General features: G+C 41.6%; 1 protein-coding gene across 1 annotated transcript in view; it reads right to left on the bottom strand.

Annotated features, from left to right (window-relative positions):
• The window catches only part of EXOC2 (exocyst complex component 2), a 260684-nt gene that overhangs the window by 10922 nt on the left and 222514 nt on the right, over positions 1–27248 (bottom strand). Inside the window, exons 23-24 of the mRNA XM_006870567.1 lie at positions 5641–5696; positions 559–681 (exon numbers count right to left, since the gene is read on the bottom strand). Of these exons, the coding sequence (XP_006870629.1) occupies positions 559–681; positions 5641–5696 (179 nt within the window). The remainder of the gene's footprint in view (positions 1–558; positions 682–5640; positions 5697–27248) is intronic.

Below are 27248 nucleotides of genomic sequence, written 5' to 3'. Positions count from 1 at the left end.
ATTGTGTACCACAAAGCCGGAGATTCGATCCCACTAGTCACTCCAGAAAGCTGAGGTTTTCTGCTACCGCAAAGATTTAAAGCCTTAGAAACTCTATTTAGGGTTGTAAAGAGTCAAAACTGACTTGACAGCACTTAATAACAACAGCAACAAGCTGATGGAAAATGAGTGCCAAGAGACAGTTATTCATTATCTATGCAAGCTGATGGAATATATTAGAAAAACTGAAATAAAAGAAAACTGTTAAATATTTCTAGTGAAATTAAATTCAGTGAGGACAAAAGAAAAATCATAATACCTTAGGAAGGCTCTGCTTCAGATAATTTCATAAGAGGGCTATTAAAGTCTTACAGAAGCAGAAACTCAGGGATTTGTTGGTAATGCATTATGGATACAGTTTATGCAAGAAATTTTACAATAGCGATCTCCAACTTATAGGTCTATAAAACAGTGAAATGAATGGAACCTGTCTGTATGTGGTAAGAATGATGACTGAAACCAGACTTGTATGTTCGAAATAAAAACAGAGGGTTTGTGTGGCAGTGAATGCTGGGATACCTGTAAGGCCCCATTTCTGCTGAATGATGAGACGCACTGCATCAGTCGGCTGAGCTCTTCAGATACAGATTCGACCACTCTGGACAGGACCCGAGGCACCAGTTCCTTGGAAATAGCGAACACCTGCTCAGAGGTTTAAAGAAGAAATGATGCATTATGGGGCCTTCTTCTCATTTTAATTCGTTAATAACAAAAGAACACACAGAACAAAATAACCCACATGCCTGCCATTACTGTTAAAGGACCAAAATGATGAGTGAAAGGGGGAGAAAAGACTTAGACAAGAAGGCTTCAAAAGTTCATGCAGAATTCCATTAGCTCTGAATCTCACTTTTCCATGAAGTTTTTGAAGCCCCCTTATACTAATAGTATTGTGAGAAATAACTCTTTTGGGCATGGGCCATCTTCAGGAATATAAAGACTCAAGAGATTGCTAGACCAGGCAGATTGTTGATTCACACCCAGGGATAGGTAAGCAGGATGAATTGGGGGAAAGGAGGAAAGAAATCTGTCCTAGGACTAGGAACTTTAAATAAGAATACAGCCATTAAGACCATGGGTGAGCCATTTTGGCTTCTCTGGGGGGAGGGGAAATGGGACGTTCCATGGGATTGTAAATAGGGTACTGAAACTGGAGGTAGGGCTTTTTCGGGACAGGGGAATAAAACTGTTTGCAGGCTGGCCATGCGGCATGTCTGCCGTGTCTTGCAAAATCGAATAAAGAAAACCTCACTCTTGCTAAAATGAGTACAGATTGGATTACTTGAGCATTTGTCAGTATGGACAACATTTCTCACCGTATTAAGCGATCCATGACAAAAATCATGCTCTTAAGGATAAATTTTGTAAGGTTTGACATATCCAAACTCTAGTCGTTGTTAAGTGCCATTGAGTCAGTTCTGACTCACAGTGATCCTGTATAGGGTTTCCAAGGAGCAGCTCTGGGTTTGAGCCATCCATCTTGTGGTTCGCAGTCCAGTGCTGATTCTGTGGTGGCACACCAAGGACTTCAATAGCTAAACTAGGTGTTATTGTATTAGATAATCACATGCAACATTTTACTCTCTTCGTTTAAAATTAAATGATACTTTCTTTCTAGTTTTATTTCATATTGTCACTATCATTCAACCCTTGCACCAGGCTATACATAACTCAAATGTTCAAATAGATTTTGACAAGTTAAGAACACGTGGGACATAGTATATACAAGGACGGGAGTCCCGGTGAGGTGCTAAAGGATAAGCAATGACTGCTAAGCAGAAGGTTGGAGGTTCAAACATACCAGCTGTGTCTCGGAAACTCTACATAGGGTCACTATGAAGCTGACTTGACAGCACATGACAACATCACCAGCACATATAAGGGTAAGAATAAAAGGACTGCTACAAAATCACAGACATCTTTATAAAACAAAAACTCAAAATATGAAGCAATTGTTTCTCACCATCTAGGTCTATACACTTTGAAAGTAGTGTTTCCATCGCTTTAACCCTTCCCTGTAGAACGCGCTTTGATCTGTACCATGTCAAAATGGGAGTTTTAGTATCTCTGAGAGACTCAAATTGTATCCCATCTCAGTGTTCTTTGCATTTTGGAAACAAAATGACGTCTGAAGGGGCAGGACCAGGTTGTAGGGGTAAGATTTCCCAGGGAGATTCTCACAGGAAAGCCCTTGTTACTCTTGAAGAATGAGCACGTGTGTTATCATGATGTAAACACATTCCTCAGGGAGATTTCCTGGCCTTTTCCTCACCAACGCAGTTTTCAATATCCTTAAAACTTCTTTATAAAAAGCTCTCTCTGTTCTTTGAGAAAATCTATCAGACTGTTGCTGTTAGATGTTGTCAGGTCAGTTCCATTGCAAAGCAACCTTATGCAGAACAGAATGAAACACTCCCTAGTCCTGCACCAACCTCACAATTGTTGTTATGCTTAAGCCCACCGCTGCTGCCAGTGTGCCAATCTATCTCGTTGGGGGTTGTGGTGCCTTGAATTTTCTTGATATGGCTTTTCTATCCAAAGTCTTCTTAATTCCTACCAAGTGATTGGGTTGTCATTGTTAGGTGCCACTGAGTCAGTACCAACTCATAGCGACCCTAAGCACAACAGAATGAAACACTGCCCAGTCCTGGGACAACCTCACCATCTTTGTTTTGTTTGATCCCATTGATGCTGCCTCTTAGCCAATCCATCTCACTGGGGGTTTTCCTCTTTTTTCCCAACCCTTCACCTTACCAAACATGATATCCTTCTCCAGAGACTGGTCCCTCCTGACAATATGTCTGAAGTATGAGAGACGAAGTCTGGCCATCCTGGTCTCCAAGGAGCACTCTGGCTGCACTTCTTCCAACACAGATCTGTTGGTTCTTTTGGCAGCCCATGGCACTTTCAATATTCTCCTCCAACCCCATAATGTAAAAACATCAATTCTTCTCCAGTCTTCTTAATTCACTGTCCAATGATACACAATTGTTCACTATCCAGTGATTGAATGGGACCATGTAAATAAGGTCTACAGGACTCTAAGGCTGGGCCTGTTTAGTTTTGCCCTCCAGCTAGTTTGAAAGGAGCTATCTCAGAAACAGAGAAGGAAGATTCCAGGACCATCAAGAAAGAAGAAACATGAAGAAAAGCAATGGCAGAGATGAAGGCCGAGGCGGTGTGACGGAGACAGAGCAGCTTAGGGTTTTAGGCCCAGGCACTGAGTACAGCTGAGTGCCTTTGGGCAGGAGACCGACTCACAGAAAGTGCCTGTTGGGCATTCACAGACTGCTAAAGGAGCTTTGTGACACTTGCCAGAGCAGGGCAGAGGCCGAGGACCTTGTGGCTGAGAGGCTGAAGACAAGAGTGAGGGGTGCCTGCAGTGTGGCAGACAAGAGGCGTTCCTGACTGGAGAACTGCTGCATCCTGAGTTGGTTTTGATATTGAATTGTACCCTGCTCACTTCCCTAATAAACCCCATAATATGAGTACTGTCATGAGTTCTGTATGACGGTTGCAGTGGTTTATTGAGCCCAGATGTGAAGTAGAAATGGTAGGTGTCAGAACAGGGTAGAGAAGGTTGTAGGGTGGAAGCATGTCAGAGCTCCGCTTTGTAAGAATCAGCCTTGGGCTGAGGTGGATTCTCTTTCTCCCTTGTGAAACCAGAGAACATCATACATAGGCTCCCACGTGGTTCTTGGAGGCATCTTCTGCTTTTCTCCGACCTTCCACTTTATCAAACAAGATATCCTTCTCCAGGACTAGGCCCTCCTGACAGTACGTCTGAAGATGAAGCCTGGCCATTGTGGCCTCTAAGGAGCATTCTGGCTCTACTTCTTCCAACACACATTGGTTTGTTCTTCTAGAGTCCACACCAAAACTTCAATCCATCAATTCTTCTATGGTTCCTTATTCACTGTCCAACTTTCACACACGTATGAGACTACTTAAAATAAATCCCTTCCCACCCCCCACCCCCCAAATAGTCACCATAGCCTTGAGTTGATCTCTCTGACTTAAAAAGGCCTCACTGATCCCCTACAAAGCCACTGTTCTACTGGACTTTTGCTCTGAAGGAACCCCCACCCCATGAGAGTAAGACTAGTGCATTACTGATAGAACCTGTCTGCAGACATCCACTGGTTACAGAGACATGTTTAACCATGTGTTCATTGAAATAAACTCATACATGTAAGAACTGACACCCTAGTAGCAATACTTTTTGGACTTATTTCGTATTTCTCAGTTCCTCTCACTACCGCCTGTCCACCTACCATAGAGATGCTTTTGCTAATTGCTGATTGAACTTTATACTTGAATTTAATAAGCAGCTAATACAAAAATTGCATTTTATGCCTTTGATAAAAATGTGATTGAAAATATATCGTTGTTGTTAAGTGCTGTTGAGTCAGTTCCGACTCATAGCGACCCTGTACAGGGTTTACAAGGAACGGCTGGTGGGTTTGAACCACAGACCTTGTGGTTAAAACCAACCTTGCAGTTCAGGGCTTATCCTAAACCCCCACACCACATTACTTGCTATAAAATGATCATTATGATAAATTCTTGTCTGAGTAAAACCCTATTTCCCTTTACTAAGAACTGAAATTATAACATACTGTATTTCTCTTTCTGTACTAGCTACTGCAAACTTACAGCCAAATTCAGGAACCAGATAGCACTCTCTTGGTTTTCTTTGGTGACTCTCTTGTTTTGACCTTAATTTCTTCTTTTTTTGAAACAGCTGACCTGGCTGGCCTCTGATAGTATGGGGTACATGGGGTGGTATAAATACAAACACACCTGTAGTGAATGCATATGGTTTCAGAGGCACTAGAGTGAAGGTGAAATTTATCTAGAGGTAACTCTTTGCTTGGTTCGATTTTATCTGGCCCCCCCATCAGTCTGTGAGCAAGAACCAACTGTACCGTATTGGCAGAGCAGTGAGTAATAACTCGTAAAATTACTGAATGAAAGCAGGTAGTCATAGCTGGTCCTGACAGTGGTAGCTGTGGTCTCTTCTTTTGATGTTCCACAGAAGAGTCCGCCTAACCAGGGTGCTGACTGGGGATGTCAGCGTGAGCCTCAGGGTACTCCTAAGTCAGGGCAGGCTTCAGTGTGAACTAGAAGCACCAACTGCTCTATTAACCCAAGTCACCACTGACAGGAAATCATGCATTTGCTTCCTAACTTCAGCCTGCTCTTTTTGAATCTATCTTTCTAAGAAGCTTCGAAGTTTCTGGAAGTCCAACCACCACAAAAGACCATGTCTCCACAACACTGATTTGTACACTGGCTAAAAGCAGAGGTTAATTGATTTTTCAAGATAGAAAAACATCCTTTCCATCTCTTTTCTCTTTGTCTTCTCAATATTAATACATGTAGTTTTAATTATGAGAGCAAGATTTACAACTTCAAGAGAAGAATCTCATAGTCATAAAAGTAAAACAAAATAGAAACACATCCTGCATGCAGGATACAACTGTGTTGTATTTAAATCCAAGATGCAGTGTGAAGGGAGCAAATACCATCATGAAAAGCATCAAATTTGCCTCTTCCTTTCAGTTACCTGTCTCTTAGGAACATGTAATGACAGCTTACCTCAGCGTGTACCGCAATAATATTCACCAATGCTTCTTTTAAATAGTTTCTGACACCTGAAATCAAGATGGGGGAGGGAACAGGCATTTAGTGGAAATGAAGCCAACCCATCTCCCCCACTGGTATTTCTGTAGGCCATCCTCCTGCTCAGGGCTGTCTAAGGAGAAACAGAGAATAGCACCGCAGTCATTTCCTTTGGGGACCAGATGGTGAAAGCACTATTTTCTTACAGGTCAAAGAAAACCAAAGGTGAATTTTGTTGATTTTCCTTTCATCAATTTCACATCTCTTTACTGTTGATGCTTTCTGTAACAGCTGGTCAGTGTGACTCAAAATGAAATTTAAAATGCCCTTTCATTTCTTCCTACATATGCCCATACAAAGTTATTGTTGTTGTTGTTGTTGTTGTTGTTGTTAAGTGGCATCCAGTTGATCCAACTCATAGCAACCCTGTATACGGTTTCTGAGGAGCAGCTGGTGGGCTTGAACCACCAGCCTTGTGATTCCAACCGATTTTGAGATCCAGTGCATTACCCTGCAGTGCCACACCAGAACTCCTACAAAACTACAGTCACATAAATAAACAAATCACAGAGGACAAAAAAATGATGCTTACCAAAGCTTATAAAAGGCATACTGGAACTGACTCTGTAAAGCAAGTTAAACATTGGGCAAAACACAGGGTTTCAGCATGGTGTTGCATTAATTCACCAAGAGGCAGGTAGACACACTTAAGATTTTAGAGCACACAGGTCTGAAGTCAGATTATCTTGCATCAAACCCCAATTTTAATACCTGCTACCTGTGACTTCTGCAGCCCTGGTGTGGTGCTGTAGGATAAGCACTGGACTGCTAACTGCAAGGTCAGCAGTTCAAACCCACCAGTCGCTCCTTGGAAACGTTGTACAGGGTTGCTATGAGTTGGAACTGACTCAGTGGTGCTGACACCAATAACAACCTGTGTCTCTGGGCAACACCACCATGCGCCTCAGTCCTCTCATCTATACAGTGAGTCCAATAATAATCGTGCCTGTGCTGTGATGTTAACATGAGGACTAGCGCAGGTAATGCAGGTGTAGGTACTGCTCCTCACAGTGCTCACTTCAGAGCAGCCACTACCAGCATTGTGCACAAAGAAAAAAACACAACAAATGCCACCTTAATGCAACTCCAAACCAACGACTTTCATTCTGGAGTGGAATAGCATTCCGGAATGCTTTCTAGAATTAGCTGCACACACGTATGATTCCTTCTCTGTACAAGCGGGGAAATTCTACTGTAATGTCAAACTATGAACATTAGTAGTGATGATGGTAAGGAGAATCTGTACCCATAATGTCATGCAAGCTTTAGGAAGCTTGAAACAGAGACCATGAACTATAATACACTCTTTAAAGCTCCATTTGCCAATCCTAAATGTGGCACTATACAATAACCACTGGACTGCTAACCAAAAGGTCTAATCCTTGGAAACTCTACAGAGTTATGAATCACAATTGTTTCAACAGCACTTAACGACGATGTCAGCAATCTGAAATACATCCTTAGCTTTTATATCTGTCCTTTAATATGGTGTATAAATAAGTACATTGGTTTTTTTCCTTTTGAGGAGCTCTATATGTTGTTGTTGTTGTTGCTAAGTGCCATCAAGTCGATTCTGACTCAAAGCAACCCTGTATAGGGTTTCTGAGGAGTAGCTGGTAGGTTTGAACTGCCAACCTTGTGGTTCGCAGTCCAGTGCTGATCCCACACCAGGATTCTTTTTATACACATATAGACTCCTTCCTGGTCTATATATATGTTTTTGTTGTTATTAAGTGCTGTAGAGTCAGTTCCAACTTATAGTGACCCCGTATAAGGTTTCTGAGGAGTGGCTGGTGAGTTTGAACCACTGACCTTGCAACTCAAACTGACCCTGCGGTCCAGTGCTGATTCTACAGCCACCACACCAGGAGTCTTTCTCTCTTTATGTACACCCCCCTTATATATACGTGTATGTGTATATAAACACACACACACACACACACACACACACACATCTCTATATTGCTGTGGCACTATAGGATCAGCATTGGCCTGAGAACCACAAGGTTGGCAGTTCAAAGTTCAAACACACCAGCTGCTCCTCGGAAACTCTATATAAGGTCACTGTAAGTCAGAACCGACTTGATGGCACTTAGCAAAACCAAATACATATGTGTGTGTGTGTGTATTATGTGTATATATATACATATATGTGTGTTTTATGTGTGTATATACATATATGGAGTCCTGGTGTGGTGCTGTGGGCTAATGTGTTAGAATGCAAAGTCATTTTGAACTGCAAGGTCGGTGGTTCAAGCTCACCAGTCGCTCCTTGGAAACCCTATACAGGGTCGCTATGGGTTGGAATCAACTCGACGGCACTTAACAACATATACATAATGTGTGCATTATGTGCGTGTATGCATATACATGTGTGTGTGTGTGCAGACATATATATACATGTGTATGTGTATGGAGCTCTGGTAGTGGTTATGTATAGGGCTATAGTGGTTATGAATAGGGCTGCTAACCTCAAAATCAGCCTTGGAAACCCTGTGCAGGGTTGCTATGAGGCAGAACTAATGCCACGGCACACCACCACCTATATGTGTTGTTAAGTACCGTGGAGTCAGTTCCGACTCATAGTCACGCTGCACAGGGTTTCCGAGGCTGTAAATCTTTATGGGAGCAGAAAGCCTCATCTTTCTCCCACGGAATCGCTGGTAGTTTACAACTGCTGACACTACCAGAGCTCCTTACCTATATATATATATATATATGTATGTATGTATATGTGTGTGTATATATATGTACATATACATATATACACACATACATACATACACACACACACATATATATACTAATAATTACTAACACCTCAACTTTCATATATACATTTTCATATACATGAAGGTTAAGATGTTATTCATTTCATTTTGCTGATGGAGTAACTGAGAAAGTTGAGTGATGAATAATTAAATAAAATCTAGAACTACATGTGTAATTTCCAGGTAAGAAATCTTACTGGGGAGGCAGGGTTGTGAGAGTGATATCGGTTGACATGTGCTGGAGAAGGAAATGCGTTCTCTGACAGGAGGAATGCCAGGTGCTGAGGTGGCCCCTAGCGGCTTGCAGCCATGGTCAGGGCCTGAGGGGTCAGGCTGTGACATCTGGGGCTCGGTGGCACCTTCTCACCGGCGCTTCTCCCAAAGGTGAGTGGAGGCTAGCAGTGCCATTTCTGTGCTCAGGTCTGGTTGTTGTTGGTGGGGGTGTGCCGTGGAGTAGCTCATGACAAATAGTGACCCTGCACAGGGTTTCCGAAGCTGCAAATCTTTATGGGAGCAGAAAGCCTCATTTTTCTCTTGTGGAACCTCTGGCAGTTTCGAACTTCTGACCTTGAGATTAGCAGCTTGACTTGTAACCACTATGCTATTGCAATCGTGCAGAAGATTAGCTCAAATATTTACCTTAATATATCTTCTTTTGTTGTTAAGTGCCGTTGTGTCGGTTCCAACCCATAGCAACCCTGCCTAAGAGTTTCCAAAGAGTGGCTAGTGAGCTTGAACCACCAACCTTGCGGTTAGAACCGACCTTGAAGTCCAGTGCATTAACCCACAGCACCACACCAGGACTCCTTTACATATATATATTTTATTGTTGTTAAGTGTCGTTGAGTCAATTCTGACGCACAGTGACCCCGTGTGGGGTTTCCAAGGAGCAACTGGCGAGCTTGCTCTTGCAGTTCAAACTGACCTTACAGTCCAGCGCATTAACCCACAGCACCTACCAGGATTTCTTAACATATATAACTACCAAAAATATAAGCATAGTATTAGGGCAATGATGTCTAAGGAGCAAAAGTCAGAAACTCAACAGTCACTGCCCTCACTGCAAACCAGGGCAATAGCAAAAGCAAAAGTCAGAAACTCAACAGTTGCTGCCCTCACTGCAAACCAGGGCAATAGCAATTGTATGTACTCTTGAGACTAAATGTTATTTGTCTGGGTTCTGACAATGTTCTAGAAGTGATGACTAGAACTGGGATGGCAGTTTTTACCTCACACTTTAATGTAAAGGAGGAGAATGAGGCCAGAGTACTTACAAAAACACAGGGAAAAAAAATGACACTTAGAACGAATCAAGACAAAAATCACATGCTCAGGGACAGTATAATATAAAATCATCCCCCACTCTGACCCTGACAGGAAGAACATTTCCTGGTAATGATACATCGGTTGAAGCATAACTAATAAAACACTTTGTAAAAGAGATAAATCTAAATTACTCAAAGTTCTGAAGATAAAGCTTGAGTAGCATGAATAAATGCACATGATAATCTCAACCAAAAGAACCATATTCTGTTGCTCAAAACTTGGGGTCTGGGGAGGCTTTCTATTTTAGGTTGACCACAGCTTTCAAGTAGGTAAGATGCTGAAATTAGAAAATAGCCTGAACTTTGGGAAAAAAAAAAAAAGTGTTTCTTGGAGATGTTTTTATGGGTAGTAAAAAAACGGAAATATTGGCCATTTTTTCTTTCACAAAACAACACACAATTGCTTTAAGAGTTAAGTGAAAGTGTTGGAAAGAGAAAAGGGGAAATTGTGGTCCTAGAGGTGATCAAATTAGGGGTCCTAGTCAGACCACATGATAGGTCAGTGAAGGTTCAAAGAGGCCACATTTTAAACTTGTTGTTAAATGCCACCAAGTCAGTGCCAAATCACAGTGACACTATAGAGTGTCACCAAGGAGATGGTGAGTTTGAACCGCTGACCTTGCGGTCGAGTGCTAGCATACAGAGCCACACAATGGGCCAGAGGCTGACTGCCATGGAATGCTATTATAGCTTCCAAAAGCAATGTATATGCTGGTTTGTAATTTCATCATACAAACATACAACTTTAAACTAAATCGGGTTACCTCTCCAAAAAAGTACCATTACCTTAATATAGAAATAAGAGTTCTGTTATTGTCTACTGCACCAAAATTGTTGTGAGTTCTATGGGACGAACTAAAAGTTCCCACTCATGCATTTCCTGGGATGGTATTACACAATGGGCACTATTAGGCATGTATCAGATCGGGGTAGGTAGGTAATTAGTCCTTAAAACTGATATCTGCAGATCATCAAAGTATTTGGGTTTTTCAAAGTTTTAAGAAAACTTATGAGTACTTTATATATATATATATTTTCGTATTTATATTTGTGTCTAACTTACACAGAGCAATTACATGCAAGATGGCTTTATGAAAGGGTTTTATATTGTAAAACAAATATATATTCTCTGTACTTTGATTTAAAATAGTTTGCAAAAAAAAAATTTATATGTTATCATTATTTTTCTCTTAAGTGGAAAAGATTACTATTTAGGGAGTGGTGGGAAAAGGAGGAGATGAGCCAGAGCGGGTGTCTTGGAACCAAGGCCTGAGACAGTAACATTTTTGTGTTCTTCCTCATTCAGGAATTTCAACTCCTCTATCTTTCACTTCACTCCAAAGCCTGTTCCCTACCTGAGGAGAAACAAGCTGAACTCACAGCCTACTTCCCACTCTTGTTCACAGTCTCTACCCTATATTCATTGGGGTACAAATGCATACTTTAGAACATCTTTTAAAAAATTAAACACTGATACACCATGAGATTTTAATTGCTGTTGAGTTTTCTGTTCTAAAATGTTAAATCGAAATCCAAGTGGGGAGGGTCCCAGCTCTGCCACACATGTGTAGGTGAAGAAGTCTGTCATAGCTGCAGAGTGCAGGTGGGAGTTTCATGAGTTCCACAACAATCCCTGTCAAACAACCCCTGTGAGAACACAGTCAACAAGCACAGAGAAATTTTCTTTTTGGTGACTTCTTGTTGTGAAGTGCCATCGAATTGATTCCGACCCATGCCGACCCTGTACATGGTTTCCAAGGAGCGGCTGGTGAGCTTCAAGTGCCAACCTTGCAGTTCAAACTGACTTTGTCGTCCAGCTCATTAACCCACAGCACCACACCAGGAATCCTATGCATGGGTTTATTCCAAACAAAATGTGTTTAAACCTGTCTCTGTGATCGGCGGATGGCTGCAGACAAGTTCTCCCAGTAATACACTATCTGAGACTCCTCAGGGTGCCTTCAAGAAAATGGCCAATCAAAACAGTGGCTGCTCGAAGGGTCACTTGTGATACAATAGTGAATGATTGTTATCAGGACTGATTGTGAGGGTTGGAAATGTAAAGGTAGACGTTTGGTAGCAAAGAAAGGAGTTATTAACTCTCCAGTCTAGGAGCGGAGGTCTCTGGGACCATCAACAGAGAAGCAGCGAGGCCTGAGATGGAGGCAGAGACGATGACGTGGAGTGATGAAGCGGATGGGGACTTTGGATCCAGAGAGGGAGAGGGTCTGTGTGCTGAAGAATGGGGAGGTGGGGAAAAGTAGGGGCTGGGCTTATAGGGTATACCCTTTGGTCGGTTGATGATACATGGAGGGGATTGGAACCATGGCAATGAGACGATGTAAGATGGAATGAATGTAAAACTAATGTTCTCCCATGTAAACTATCATATAATTCACAATAAAACATGAAAAACAACAACAACAACAAAAAACAGCGGCTGCTCAACTGATTTTTGACAAAACACCTAAATATATTGCATGGGGAGGGGATAGTCTCTTCAACAGATGGTGCTGGCAGAACTGGAAAACGATATGCAAAACATTGAAACAAGACCTTCACCTCACACCTTATGCAAAAACCAACTCAACATGGATTAAAGATCTAAATGTGAATCCCAGAATTATGAAGGCCATCAATGAAAAAATCGGGACAAATGTGAGGGCACTAATTCAGGGAATATACAGACTACCAAACATTTTCAAAATTACACAAACAAAAGTAGACAAAATAGATGAGTGGGACGTACTAAAAATAAAAAAACTTACGTGCATCAAAAAACTTCACCAGAAGAGTAAAAAGGGAATCCACAGAATGGGAAAAAATCTTTTGGCAATGACACATCAGACAAGGGACTTATATCTAAAATATATAGGAAACTATAACACCTTTACAAGAAGAAGACAATCCAATTAAAAAATGGGCACAGGACATGAACAGACACTTAACCAAGGAGGAGATCCAGGCAGCCAACAAACATATGAAGAAATGTTCAGGATCACTAGCCATTAGAGATATGCAAATCAAACCAACAATGAGGTATCATCTCACACCAGCAATAACAGCAAAGATCAAAAAAGTAGAGGACAACAAATGCTGGTGGGGATGTGGAGAGACTGGGACACTCCTGCATTGCTGGTGGGACTGCAAAATGGTCCAACCTCTCTGGAAAGCAATATGGCGCTTCCTCAGAAGGTTGAAAATATAAATAACCTTATGATCCAGCAATTCCTCTACTTGGTATTTACCCACAAGAAATATGAGCCATAACACGAGTAGATCTATGCACACTAATGTTCATAGCAGCACTATTTACAATAGCAAAAAGATGGAGACAGCCTAAGTGCCCATCAACTGAAGAATGGATAAACTGTGGCACATACACACAATGGAATATTATGCTACCTTGAAGAATAACAAGAAACCTGCAAGCCACCATATAACATGGATGAACCTTGAGGCCATTATGTTGAGTGAAATTAGTCAGTCACAAAAGGAGAAATACTGCATAGGACCACTATAGTAAAATACTAAGAAAAAGAACCCATACTAAAAAAGGGGTGGGTGGGTGGATTCTTTGCTGGTTGCTGGGATGTTGGGCGTGGGGTGAGGGGAGGGAGGGGAAGGTGGGGCACAGGGCAGGGAACAGACATAGCATAGTTTGGGTGCTGGGGAGGGGGGCAATATGCAAGAAGGGGAAGGGGAATGGAAGAATAAAGCAGATGGGAAAACAATTAGGCAGGTTTACATAGGCTAAGTGGGGCAGAGGTAAAGAATGATGTATGCACAACCTTGGAACAACAGGGCTCTGGGATACAGGGATTGAGACATGGTTGGAATGGGAAAAAGAGGGGAAATAATGTTAAGATGCTTGGTTGTCCTTTGAATCTTGGTTTCCCTTGCATACCATTATAAAATAGACACTGGAGGGGGAGAAAAACGTATAGTCAGAATTATCACCATAGAAAGCTTCTAAGTCCGCCTTCTGCCTATAACTGATTGGAATACCTAAAATGGGGCTACAACGTGCCCAGTGAAGGAGGCTTCCTGTGGAGCCTCTGCATTACATAAGACTATAGGTGGAATTCTGAACTACATCCAGAATCTTCAGAGTGGGAAATTTCCATTTGAAAGGACAGGCAGACCAGCGTGGAGTGGCTAGAAGAACAGAAGATACTTCTTGAAAGACCTACAGGAAAAATACAAAACAATATAGGCAGACCGACTGATTACTACAAGAACAAGCAAGTTGCTCACCCAGGAGACATCAAGACAAGTGGTCGGGTCGCCTCAGAGCAAACCCCCTTCCAAGACTAAGACTCAATGGGAATTCATGCTCTGAATGGTGACCACGTTCGTCACTGATACGGGGAAGTGAGGGATAAACAGCAATGAAGCTGTGAGCTAAGCCGTACAACGTTCAATAGACTACTATGAACCCGGGTGGAAACCTGGTTGGCCAGCAGTGTGGCAAGACCTGGGGACTCTTGGGCCCAGAGTCAGTGTCATAACCACAGTGGACTAGAGTGGAGAGTGAAGCATCCAGCTGATAAGAAGAGAGGGCAGATGCACAAAAACACCCACACTTGCAGGTAATACCCACCTGACCTGGCTTCAATGACTGGATGATCCGAGCTCAACCAGAAGAAGAAGAGGTAAAAAAGAGTAATCTGATACAATTTCATGAACTTGACTCTACACCTATGGATGCAGTAGCTCAAAAGAGGGAACAAATCTTTACAGCAAGGATCATTCCCACTGCCTCCATACACAGAATAGACAGGGATGGGCAACTTGGACACTGGCTACCCAAAGTGGGGAGGATACAAAGGCAAGAAGTGACTGGCTTACATGCTTTCAAGAGGGAGCCTAGATCCAGAGGGTGTGGATAAAGGCAGAATCTCCACTGAGTAGTATCCAATCTGTCTGGGCAGGGCTGATGAAAGGAGATGCAGATAGGTCTCTTGTGATACAACAGTGAATAATTGTTATCAGGACTGATTGTGAGGGTTGGATATGTAAAGGTGGATGTTTTGTAGCGAAAGGAGGAGAGTAATTAACTTTGCAGTATACGCGCGGAGGTCCCCGTGACCAACAAGGGAGAAGAGCGGAATTTGGGACCCTACCCAGAGAAGCAGTGACGCCAGAGATGGAGGCAGAGACAATGACGTGGAGAGATGGAGCAGCTGGGGACTTTAGACCCAGAGAGGGAGAGAGACTGTGTACTGATGACCGGGGGCAAGCTTATAGGGTATACCCTTTGGTTTGTTGAGGATGTATGGAGGGGACTGTAACCATGGCAATGAAACGATATACGATAGGATGAATGTAAAGCTAATGTTCTCCAATGTAAACTATCACATATTTCACAATAAAACATTAAAAACAAAACAAAACAAAAAAACAGCAGCTGCTGTGGGGAATCTGTGGGGCCAGTAAAATTCAAGGTAGAGAGGTCACAACTCAGGAGGTTTTATGGTGAGAGGTTTTCTTGAGATTCCAAGTAATCTTGATAGATTTTCTTGAGAGACACAGGATATTTATTATGAAAAAGTTTAAAAAAAAAAACTGAATACTGAATTGGTAAGAAAAAGAGGCCAGGAACGTTGTGCTGCGGAATGGTTCCCCCATCACGACAGTGCAGCTGCTGTTTCTGAGAGGAGCCAGGGCTGTCCTGTGAGAGTTTTGTTGGGAACCCTTACCCTACCCATCCACCCTACAAGCCCTGATCTTGCACCCTTTGACTTCTTTTTGTTCCCCAAACTCAAGAACATTTACAAGGAGTATGATTTGAGTCCTTTAAGGGTTGTACTGAACTAATAAGAGTGCCGACTTCTTTGAGGAAGGGTTAAAAAGATGCTGTCTTCAGAAGTGTACAGGCCCAGATGGAGGTGGAGTTGAGAAACAATTGCTTCACATTTTGATACTTTTGTTTAAATAAAGGTTTCCATAAATTTGTAGCAATACTTTTAGACTTAGCCTCATATATATAGATACACATTGTTATTAAAGCGTCCAAGGCCTCATAGTGGAGGTCAGGATAAAATACATGATGACTTTTAAACTTTTTTTTTTTTTTTTCCATGGCACCTGAAAGTCAAACCAGGATTTGGTTAGATTAATGGATCATTTTCAAAAAGGCCACGACGCTCATTAGTTTTTGTGGTGTACCTGCTTTCTCTTCTGATTACATTTTACTCTAAAATTTGACACTGTTAACATTATTAATGGTTGATAATTAATTTAAGGTACACTGAGGTGGTAGGACACACTGTACAGTCAAAAGACTGGACCCTGAATTCTGCTTACCTATTTAATGATATGACTTAGACACATGGGTTCACTTTTCAGACAACTGTTTACCTTCCAACTATAGAGATGGCACCACCCACTTTGCTAACAAAGCTGTTGTAAATATGAAATGCAAAGTGTTCATCCCCACATTCTCCATACATTTTGCTGGGCATCTATTGTATGCTAGCCACCACCAGTTGCTTGTAATAGAACCGTGAGCAAAACAGACATAATCCCTGCCCCAACCCAGTGTCCAGTCCTGTGGTAGAGAGTGTAGGAGGCATAGGTCAGGACTGTCTGTGTTTTTTTTTTAAGTTTGTATTGTGAATTGAGGGATGGTTTACCTGGGAGAACATTGGTTTTACACTCATTGTTTCATTGCAGTGATTACAGTCTTCAGGACTGTCTTTTAATAAAAGGAATGCTGGTTAGAAGAAAGCATGCTGGTTTCCCTTCCTGAAGCGCTCACCAGGTGTAGTGTATAGCCCAGGGTTGGCACGCTGTTCTGGGTGGTGTGAGGGATCTGCTAACAGTTGCACCTGCATATGACGACAGGCGGCAACAGTCCACCCAGGCAGAACAGCCACTTAGAGAGGCCTGTCTCTGAGAAGACTTAGTGTGCCGGTCGGTCTCACACGGTTCTTTGGAAGTTGGACTTTTATTGGAACTACTCTGTCATGTATTGAGCTCGGTTTAGAAGAGAATGGCCAAATATCATGACAGCTAGGGAGGACCTCGGCAATATGGCGACACGTGGGCTTTGACTTGAATGAGGAGGGCCAGTGAATATTAGGCAGAATCAGATGCTGACCTTCAGGGAAGTTTGTGAACATCTCTGATTTGCAGCTTTTCTCATTAAATCATATTTTTACGAGGCAGCAGCTCTGCAAGAGAAACATGAGCTTTTCTGCTCCCGAAGTGATTTCCAGCCTTGGAAACCTATATACAGGGTCACTGTGAGTCAGAACCAACTGGACAGCACTTAACAACGAGAACAAAGCCACATATATCTACCAGCTGGGAGGCTGTCTTAAATGGGAGACATTCATGCTAGTTGCTACTGCCAACAAGTCTACTTAGTATTCCCAAAGTGTTTGCATACAAATCATCCCCCATAGCCTCTTCAGAGCCTTGCCACCATTCTTCCTCACAGTAACAGATCTCCCTTTCCTTGTGTGGCTGCATGGCTACCTACCAATCCTACTACACTGTCAATTCCACAAGGGTATGACTTATTCCTGAAGTTCATCTTTGTCTCCTTAGCACCCATCACAGGTGCGGACAGAGCAGGTGTTCATAAATACTTACTGGATGAATGAATAAATGAAGGGCAAAGACCATGTCTGCTTCCTTAGTTCCCAGGACTTACTCCTCTTAAATAAACTGGTATGTGAATAGATGAATAAATAAATACATTAGGGGAAATATGGTTCTTCACTCTGTCAGTTTATCATACTGTGGTGGCTTGTGTGTGGCTGTGATGCTGAAAGTTTGCCACCGGTATTTTAAACACCAGCAGGGTCCACCCATGATGAACAAGTTACAGTAGAGATTCCAGAAGAAGAGGTGGATATGTTCTAAAACAAAAACCTTACAAATACAGTGAAACACTGTATATAACATAGTTCCTGAAGATGAGCCCCTCAGGCTGGAAGGCACTCAAAGTATGACTGGGGAAGAGCTGCCTTCTCCACGTGGCGTTGACCTTAATGGTGTGGATGGAGTCGAGCTACAGGGACCTTCATTTACTGATGGGACATAACTCAAAAGGAGAAGAAATAGCTGGAAACATCTATTAATAATTATAATGTGGAATGTCTAAAGTATGAATCTAAGGAATTGGAAGTTGTCAAAAATGAAATGGATGCATATAGATTGATATTCTAGGCACTAATAAGCTAAAATGCACTGTTACTAGCTGCTCAGAATCAGTCATATGGTTTACTACAGCAGGCATGACAAACTAAAGAGGAACAGCACTGCATATATTGTCAAAAGAGCATTTCAACATCAATCTTGAAGTACAATGCTGTATGTGATAGGATAATACCCATATGCCTACAAGAAGACCAGGAGCTCTGGTAGCGTAGTGGTTACGAATCGGGCTGCTAACCTCAAGGTCAGTAGTTCAAAACTACCAGCCATTCTGCAAGACAAAGATGAGGCTTTCTGCTCCCGTAAAGATTTACAGCCTCGGAAACCCTGTGCAGGGTCACTATGAGTCAGAACCACCTCCATGATACTTAACAACAACAACAACAAGACCAGTTATTATTCAAATTTACGTGCCAAATCACTAAAGCAAGTGATAAAGAAATTGAAGAATTCTACCAATGTCTTCAGTCTGACCAAACATGCGATCAAGATCCTGGAATGCGAAAGCTGGAGACAAAAAGGAAGACGGGCAGTTGGAATACACGGTCTTGGTGCTAAATATGCTGCTGCAGATTGTCAACAAAATTTTGTAAGACCAATGACTTCTTCACTGAAAAAGACTTTTTTTTTTTTTTTTCAACAACATAAACATCAACTATACATGTGGCCCTCGCCAGATGGAAACACAAGAATCACACTGACTATAAATGTGGTAAAAGAAGATTCAGAAAGTCTATTATCATCAGTCAAAATAAGACCAGGGGCCGAATGCGGAACAGACCATCAACTGCTCATATCCCAGTTCAAGCTGGAGTGGAAAAAAACTTTCAAACATCCACCAGAGCCAAAATATGACCTTGAATATATCTAAACTGAATTTAGAGACCATCTAAAGAACAGATTTGATGCATGATGCATTACTGCATTATGCAATAATGACTGAAGACCAGAAGAGTTGGGGGATAGTATCAAGAACATCAAGGAAGACTGCAAAAGGTCATCAAAGAGACAGGAAAGAATGAAAAGACCAAAATGGATGTCAGAAGACACTTCATTTTGCTCTTGAACAGAGAGAAGCTAACGCTAAAGAGACTGTTAGAAATGATGACGTAAAATAATGGAGCAGAAAATTCCAAAGGGCAGCTCAAGAAGAAAAAGTAAAGTATTAAGATGAAATGTGCTAAGACTGGAGTTAGAACAGCAAAATGAAAGAACATGCTCAGCGTTTCTCAAGCTAAATGAACTGCTGAAGAAAAAAAATCAAGTCTCGGGTTGCAATACTGATGGATTCTATTGAATGATGCAAATATATTGATGGCAAAATATTGAATGGTGCAGGAAGCATCACAAGATGGAAGGATTACACAGTCACTGTACCAAAAAGAATTGGTTTGCTGTTCAGTCATGTAAGAAGGTAACATATGACCAAGAACTGATAGGACTGAAGGATGAAGTTTAAGCTGCACGAAAGGCACTAGCAAAACAACAACAACAAGGGTCCAGTAATTGACAGAATGCCAACTGAAAGGTTTCAACAAACTGATGCACCATGGGGGCACTCATTCATCTATGCCAAGAAATTTGGAAGACAGCTGCCAACTGAAGAGAACCGTATTTGTGCCCATTACCAAGAGAGGTGACCCAACGAAATATGGAAATCATCAAACAATATCATTAGTATCACATGCAAGTAAAATTCTGCTGAAGGTAGTTTAAAAATGATTGCAGTAGTACATTAACAGGGAGCTGCCAGGAATTCAAGCCAGAATCAGATAAGGACATAGAACAAGAGATACTTCTGATGTCAGATGGATCTTGGCTAAAAGCAAAGAAGACCAGAAAGATGGTTACTTGTACATTATTGACTATGCAAAAGCATTAGACTCTGTGGATAATAACAAACTATGGATAACATTGCAAAGAACAGTGATTCCTGAACATTTAATTGTGCTCATGAGGAATCTGTACATAGACCTAGAGACAGTCATTCAAACAAAACAAGATCATACTGAATGGTTTAAAATTACGAAAGGTGTGCATAAGGGCTGTATCTTTCACCATACTTATTCAATCTGTGTGCTGAGCGAATATTCGAGAAGCTGGATAATATGAAGAAGAACGTGGCGTTAGGATTTGAGAAAGACTCACTAATAACCTGCGATATGCAGATGACACAATCCTGCTTGCTAGAAGCAAAGGCTACTTGAAACACTAACTGAAGATCAAAGATGATGGCACCTCAGTGTGTTGTTGTTGTTGTTAGGTGCCATCGAGTCGGCACTGACTCATAGCAACCCTATGCACAGCAGAATGAAACAATGTCCAATCCTGGGCCAGCCTCACTACTGCTGCCACACTTGAGTCCATCGATGCTGCCACCTGGCCAATCCATCTCGTTGGGGGTCTCCCTCTTTTTCTCTGACCCTCCACCGTACCCAGCATGACATCCTTCTCCAGCGACTGTTCCCTCCTGACAATATGTCCAAAGTATGAGAGACGAAGTTTGGTCATCTTGGCCTCTAAGGAGCCCTCTGGCTGCACTTCTTCCAAAACAGATCTATTGGTTCTTTTGGCAGTCATGGCACTTTTAGCAGTCTCCTCCAACACCATGATTCAAAGGCATCAATTCTTCTATGATCTTCCTTATTCACTTCCAGCTTTCGCATCCATATGAGGTTAATGAAAATACCATGGCTTGGGTCACGCGCACCTTATTAGTCCTCAAGCTGACATCTTTGCTCTTCAATGCTTTAGAAAGGTCTTGTGTAGCAGATTTGCCTAATGCAATACGTCATCTGATCTCTTGACTGCTGCTTCCGTGAGTATTGATAGTTGATCCAAGAAAAATGAATTCCTTGACAACTTCAATCTTTTCTCCGTTGATAAGAATGTTATTTATTGGTCCAGTGGTGAGGATTTTTGTTTTCTTGACATTGAGATGTAATCCATATTGAAGGCTGTGCTCTTTGATCTTCATCAGTAAATGTTTTAAGTCCTCTTCACTTTCAGCGATCAAGGTTGTATCATCTGCATATTGCAGGTTGTTAATGAGTCTTCCTCCAATCCTGATGCCATGTTTTTCTTCATAGAACCTAACTTCTTGTATTATTTGCTCAGCATACAGGTTGAATAAATTGGTGAAAGAATATAACCTTATTGCACACCTTTCATAATTTTAAAACATTCAGTGTTCCCATGTTCTGTTTGAACAACTGCTTCTTGGTCCAGGTACAGATTCCTCATGAGTACAATTAAGTGTTCTGGAATACTGTCCATAGCTTGTCATGATCCACACTGTTGTCCATAGCTTGTCATGATCCACACAATCGAAAACCTTTGCGTAGTTAATAAAGCACAGGTAACCATCTTTCTGATATTCTCTGTTTTCAGCCAAGATCCATCAGACATCAGCAATGATATCTCTCATTCCACGGCCTCTTCTGAACCTGGCTTGAACCTCTGGAAGTTCTCTGTCAATGTATGATTGTAGCCGTTTCTGTATTACCTTTAGCAAAACTTTACTCGCTTGAGATATCAAAGAGATGGTCCGATGATTTCTGCATTCCGTTGGGTCACCTCTCTTTGGAATGGGCAAAATTTGGATCTCTTCCAATCAGTCAGCCAGACAGTTGTCTTCCAAATTTCTTGGCAGAGATGTGTGAGTGCCTCCTGTGCTGCCTCACTTTCTTGAAAGATTTCAATTTTTATTCCATCAATTCCTGGTGCCTTGCTCTTTGCCAATTCCTTCAATGTACCTTGAACTTCCTCCCTGAGTATATATGGTACCTCTTGAAAGGGCTGAACATTAACCATTTCCTTTTGGTACAGTGACTCTATGTATTCCTTCCATCTTTTCTTGATGCTTTCTGCATCATTCAATAATTTGCCCAGAGAATCTTTCAATAATGAAAGTCAGTGTGAAGAAAACAAAAATCCTCACTGGACCAGTACGTAACATGACATATGGAGAAAAGATTGAATTTGTCAAAGACTTCATTTTGCTTGAATGCACAATTAACACTCATGGAAGCAGCAGTCAAAAAATAAATAAATAAAAAATCAAACGTACTGCATTAGGCAAGTCTGCTACAAAAGACCTCTTTTTAAAGTGTTCAAGAGTAAAGATGTCACTTTCAGGACTAAGGCACTCATGACCCACACCATTGAATTTTCAACAGCTGCAAGGTCATCAGCTGCTCCTCGGAAACCCTATACAGGGTTGCTATGGGTCGGACCCGACTCGACGGCACTTCACAACAACAACATATGCACGTGTAGGTTGGACAGTGAATAAAGTGGACCATAGAGGAATCACTTCATTTGAATTCTGATATTTGGTGAAGAACACTGAAAGTACCATGGACTGCCAAAAGACCAAACGAATCTCTCCAGCAAGAAGTATAGCCAGAACGCTCCTCAGTAACAAGAATGATGTCTCTCATTTGAGAAGAACAACACACTTAGTAAAGTGGAGGGTCAGTGAAAAAAAGGAAGACCCTCAATGAGTCAGACTGACAAGTGGCAGCAACAGTGGGCTCAAACGTTAACAATTCTGAGCGTGGCACATCGCCGGGCAGTGTTTCGTTCTGCTGTGTGTAGGTTTGCTATGAATCGAACTGACTCGACATCACCTAACAATTAACAACAGGTAAGAAGTCTACAATGTCCAACATGTAAGAGTCTACAATGTCCACAGTCACTAGAAATACAAACACCTCAGCTGTCAGGTGGGAGGTATTCTCTGGTAAAATACACATCCCTCATTTTGCACAGGGTTTAAGAAAACTATCAGTTCCAACTCATCGCAACCCTGTACAGGGTTCCCAAGGAGCGTCTTGTGGGTTTGAACTGCTGACCTTGTGGCTAGCAGTCCAGTGCTGATCCTACAGCTCCATACAAGGACTCCTTATTGAAGTAAGTGTCTGACTCTGTGTGAGTAATCCAACTTGAATAAAGGAAGCATGGCAGAACACAATAGAATATTGCTGCGATCAAATATTTGATCTTCAAATATGCATTCTTTTCCAGCTATAGACTTAAACTAATATAGCTTACTCCCTCCAAATAATACATCAGCAACTACCTGCTGAAGTGCTCGCTGGGTGCTAAGTACTTAGGGAGATACCCAGATAATTTAGAATGATATGTTGTTGTTATGTGCTGTATAGTCAGTTTCAACTCATAGTAACCTTGTATGTAAGGTTTCCAAGGAGCGGCTGGTGGGATTGAACCGCTGAACTTGTGATTCAAACTGTAGTCCAGGACTGATCCTACAGTGCCACACCAGGACTGGGTGCTCACCGTGTCTTAGGTACTCGGAAAGATGTCCAGATAATTTCTAACTATAGAAAGAAAGAAAAGGGAGCAACCGAGCAATGTGTTAGGAAACCTGGGTTTCCATTTTTTTTTTTTTTTTTTTTCTACTGGCTGTGATGGGCCACAAAAAGCCCTGTTGAGGAAGCCACTGTATGAGAGGAAGGTGGCACAGCTGGCACACACAGGAACAACCATGCACAGGACTTGCTTTCTGGAGTCAGAGATCAGTGCTTCCTTACTGTAAGGTAGTAGTGAGTATTGTTTTTAAAAGGTTCTTCTTATGTAAACCCCCACAACTTTCCATGTTATTTAAGCAAGGGAAGGGCAAAGAGCTTTTACAACATCTATCTCCTTTACTCACTGAATAAGAAATTAGAATGTGTCATGGTATTTGGCCAAAAAGTGTCCCCACCCACACAGGATCATTGTAGAATACCATTCAGCAATGACTCGAGCAACCTAGGGTGGAAATTCCCCATGGAGCTCATCTCAACTTGAAGCAAGAACTTGTATGTCTTCTGGAAAGGTGGGCTTCCTGTAAGTCAGTCTGTGCAGCAAACACCCCCTCCATGGAAGGCCAAATAAGAAAAGACCTTCTCTGGCCTGTTGGTGTTTGCTTTGTTTTAAAACTCAGGCAGGGCACTTGACTGTGGAACAGGCACACCATTAGGTCTTTACTGGGTACCTAGGATAGCCAAAGGATCCTGCAGCCATAGGGGCTAAGTGCTGGATGACTAATGGAAAGGTCAGCGCTCTTAATCCACTAGCTAGCCACTCCGGGGGAGAAAGGTGTGGCAGTCAGCTTCTGGAAAGAAGACAGCCTTGGAACTCCTATGGGGAAGTTCTATTCTGCCCTATAAGGAGGTTGTGATGAGTGAGAATCAACTCAATGGCAATGTTTTCTTTTTAATGACAGCCAGACACGATTCCAGTGCTGGCGTACAGCAGTGACAGACAGTGCGCCTACCCCACAGAGCACCCACTTTAGTGGAATACACATCAACGAAGCTGACCCAAACAGTAACTGCCCTGCATGGGAGACAGTCTAACGTCATCTCTGAAACAGTGAGTCCAAGAAGACCATCAAATGAACCAAATTCAGGCTAACAGCAAAGCCCACATAAGGAGAGGGAAGAGGCCTCTACTTGGTGAGAATCCTCAGTATCATTTGTAAAAAAACAAACAAACAAACAAAATAGATCCCCTTACATGTTAGTAAGTTGGGGGTGTCTCTAGTTCAACAATGTTGAGGGACAACACCCAATCAGCACTGTCCTTTGATATATGGGGAAACTGCCTTGTAAATTACAAAGTGGTGCAAAGGCAGACCTGATTCCCTTTATATAATTGCACAAATTCCTAGGCAGATCCTTATGTTGTTGAAGTTGTTAAGTGCTGTTGAGTCAGTTCTGACCCACAGCGACCCTGTAGGGTTTCTGAGGAGCAGCTGGTGATCTTGAACCATCGCCCTTGCTGTTCAAAGTGACTTTGCAGTCCAGTGCATATAGAAGTATTCATATTGGATGACAGAATATTGAAAATTTTAGACTGATCAAGCTCTTGATTTCTTAATTTGAAAATGAAGCATCGATAGTCAAATACTTATTGAAAGAAATATTACAACAACACAGAAGTACTGGTTTATGTGATGATAAATAGAAATAATTCTCTTCCATACTCCTCCCCAAGCTGACCATCATTGACAGTCTGGTATGACTTCTTCCGGATCTTTTCTTACAAGTACAATTTGTTTTATTTCCTAAAAAAGTGAGATTATACTGTATATTCTGTTGGTGAAATGTCTTACTTCATTCAGTGACAGATCACAAACCGACTTCCCTGCCTGTGCACACAGATCCACTGTGTGGTTCCTGCAGTCGCCCAGGGTTCCAGAGTGGACACACCTCATGCTATATAACCATCATCCAGCTATTGGTCAGTTATATTTTTACAGAACCTGACTGCCACGTTGTTCTCCCACATGGCAGCTGGTGGGTTCACACAGGCAACTTTTTTGTTAGCAGTCAAGTGCTTAACCTCAATACCACTACAGCTCCTCCTACTGGACAGTTAGGCTGTCTTTACATATCTGTACTCCAAATACTGCTGTAATGCATATCTGTGTAAAAAGATCCCTGGCATTCTTACAGACTTAATTTCTGCAAAATACCTTCCTAGTAGTAGAGTTGCTAAATATAAGGACTTTTTTGGGTTTTTTTTTTGCTTAACAAGATTAATGGATTCTGCCAACAATCATATGAAAGGCCATATAAAATTATATTCTGGCTTTTCTATACCTTTTTATTTTCTTAACTTGGATTTTCATTATCACTATAATTAATAAGCAATAATCCTGAATATACACTCCCCTTCTCCAATATGACAGTTCATTTAAAACCATTCTCAAACAGATACTTGATTAAAAACTTTTCCTTAAAATACAAAATCTAATTTTAAGCAGAATACAATGGTCAAAGGAAACTTTCTAAAAGTTACACAAGACTTAAACTACACACAGAGTGTCTGAGATAGAGGTGGAGAAAAAGAAGGCTCACAGAAAACAACTGCTATGCCATTTGAACTTATACCAAGAATGTAAACTTTTCCATGAGGTATTTCCTGTCACAATTAGACCGATAACTCCTGCCCCTGCACACTGAGCTCAAGGCACTCTGCCCAGTGTTGTTTTGAAACACGACACTCTTCAGACAGCACTGTAAGAAATCACATTTTGGAAACTTTGGAGATACTACCCACTTTTTAAACCACATTTCCTGTTTTTAACCCCTGGGCCCTAAATCAGTTATCAGTCCTAGAACTGATCAAAATAGATTGAAAAATACTAAAAATATCCCACAATGTATTTTTTTTTTTTTGGTCAAATTGAAACACTACATTACAGAACTTTGGTGCAGTTTTTTTTTTTCAAGAAAATTATTCTATTATACAAGGAAGATCTATTATAGAAATGACTGGGTATTAAAAACAAAGGTAACCAGAAATGGAGTCAATAATGGAAGGGTAGCTGAAAGTAAACTAGGTGGCATTAGGAGCCTCCGACTCACTGTGGACAACCCAATGTCTGTCACAATAGAACTACGCTCCCTCAGGGTTTCCGACAGCTGAGTGTGGGAAGGCAGATCACACTAGGCCTTTTTTCTGATGACCCACTGGTGGATTCCAGCCTTGAACCTTTCCATTAGCCTCAAGAAGGTTAATTAATTGTCTGCACTTTTCAGTGCTACCAGACAGGGCCAAATGTTCTGCAGCAAAATTAGCTTTTTACTGGGACCGGGAAAGGGCTCTAAGGCCAAGCTCTTCACGTTTTCAATTAGTGCACTCCTTCCTAAACTTATAAATACCTTTGGTCACGTAACTGACTTCTGAAAAGAGTGAGTGTTTGAGGAAAGATTCCAGTCATATAACTGACTTCCACTTTTATCTAACTCTGCATCCCACTGGTTGTGATAAAACATTTGAAAATAAATTGTAATTGGAAAAAACAAAACAAAACACCTTGCCCACACTGTCCTCCTGATCAGACGCCACAGAGATGGGTTTCTGCAGGGTCTGGATGAACAAGCCCCGGCTCCATGGTGGCTACTTTTTGCTCCATGACACCTTTTCCTTTTCTTTAGTCAATATAACCTCCTGGCTTTTAAATTATAGTTTGGAAAAACTCTCTCCTTTAAAAACAGAAAACATCTTCAGCAGGGAAATGATCTCAGGACTTATTTTTTTTCCATCTATAAAAAAAGGATTTCTATTCCTTAGAGGCTATCATTCATAAAATTTCAAATAAAGATATGGGAAACCTCCTCCCCATTTCAAAAGCTAAGCCTGAAATGCAAAGCAGATCTAGGATTGTATTAATATAACATGTTACAGAACACTATATATTTGGAATAGAATTTCAGTTTTATCAGTATAAATTTGATCGGCT

This window comes from Chrysochloris asiatica, unplaced genomic scaffold (assembly GCF_000296735.1).
Source record: "Chrysochloris asiatica unplaced genomic scaffold, ChrAsi1.0 scaffold00144, whole genome shotgun sequence".
NCBI lineage: Eukaryota > Metazoa > Chordata > Mammalia > Afrosoricida > Chrysochloridae > Chrysochloris > Chrysochloris asiatica.
The sequence above is the reverse complement of the archived record's forward strand: the minus strand, read 5'-3'. Positions and strand labels throughout refer to the sequence as shown.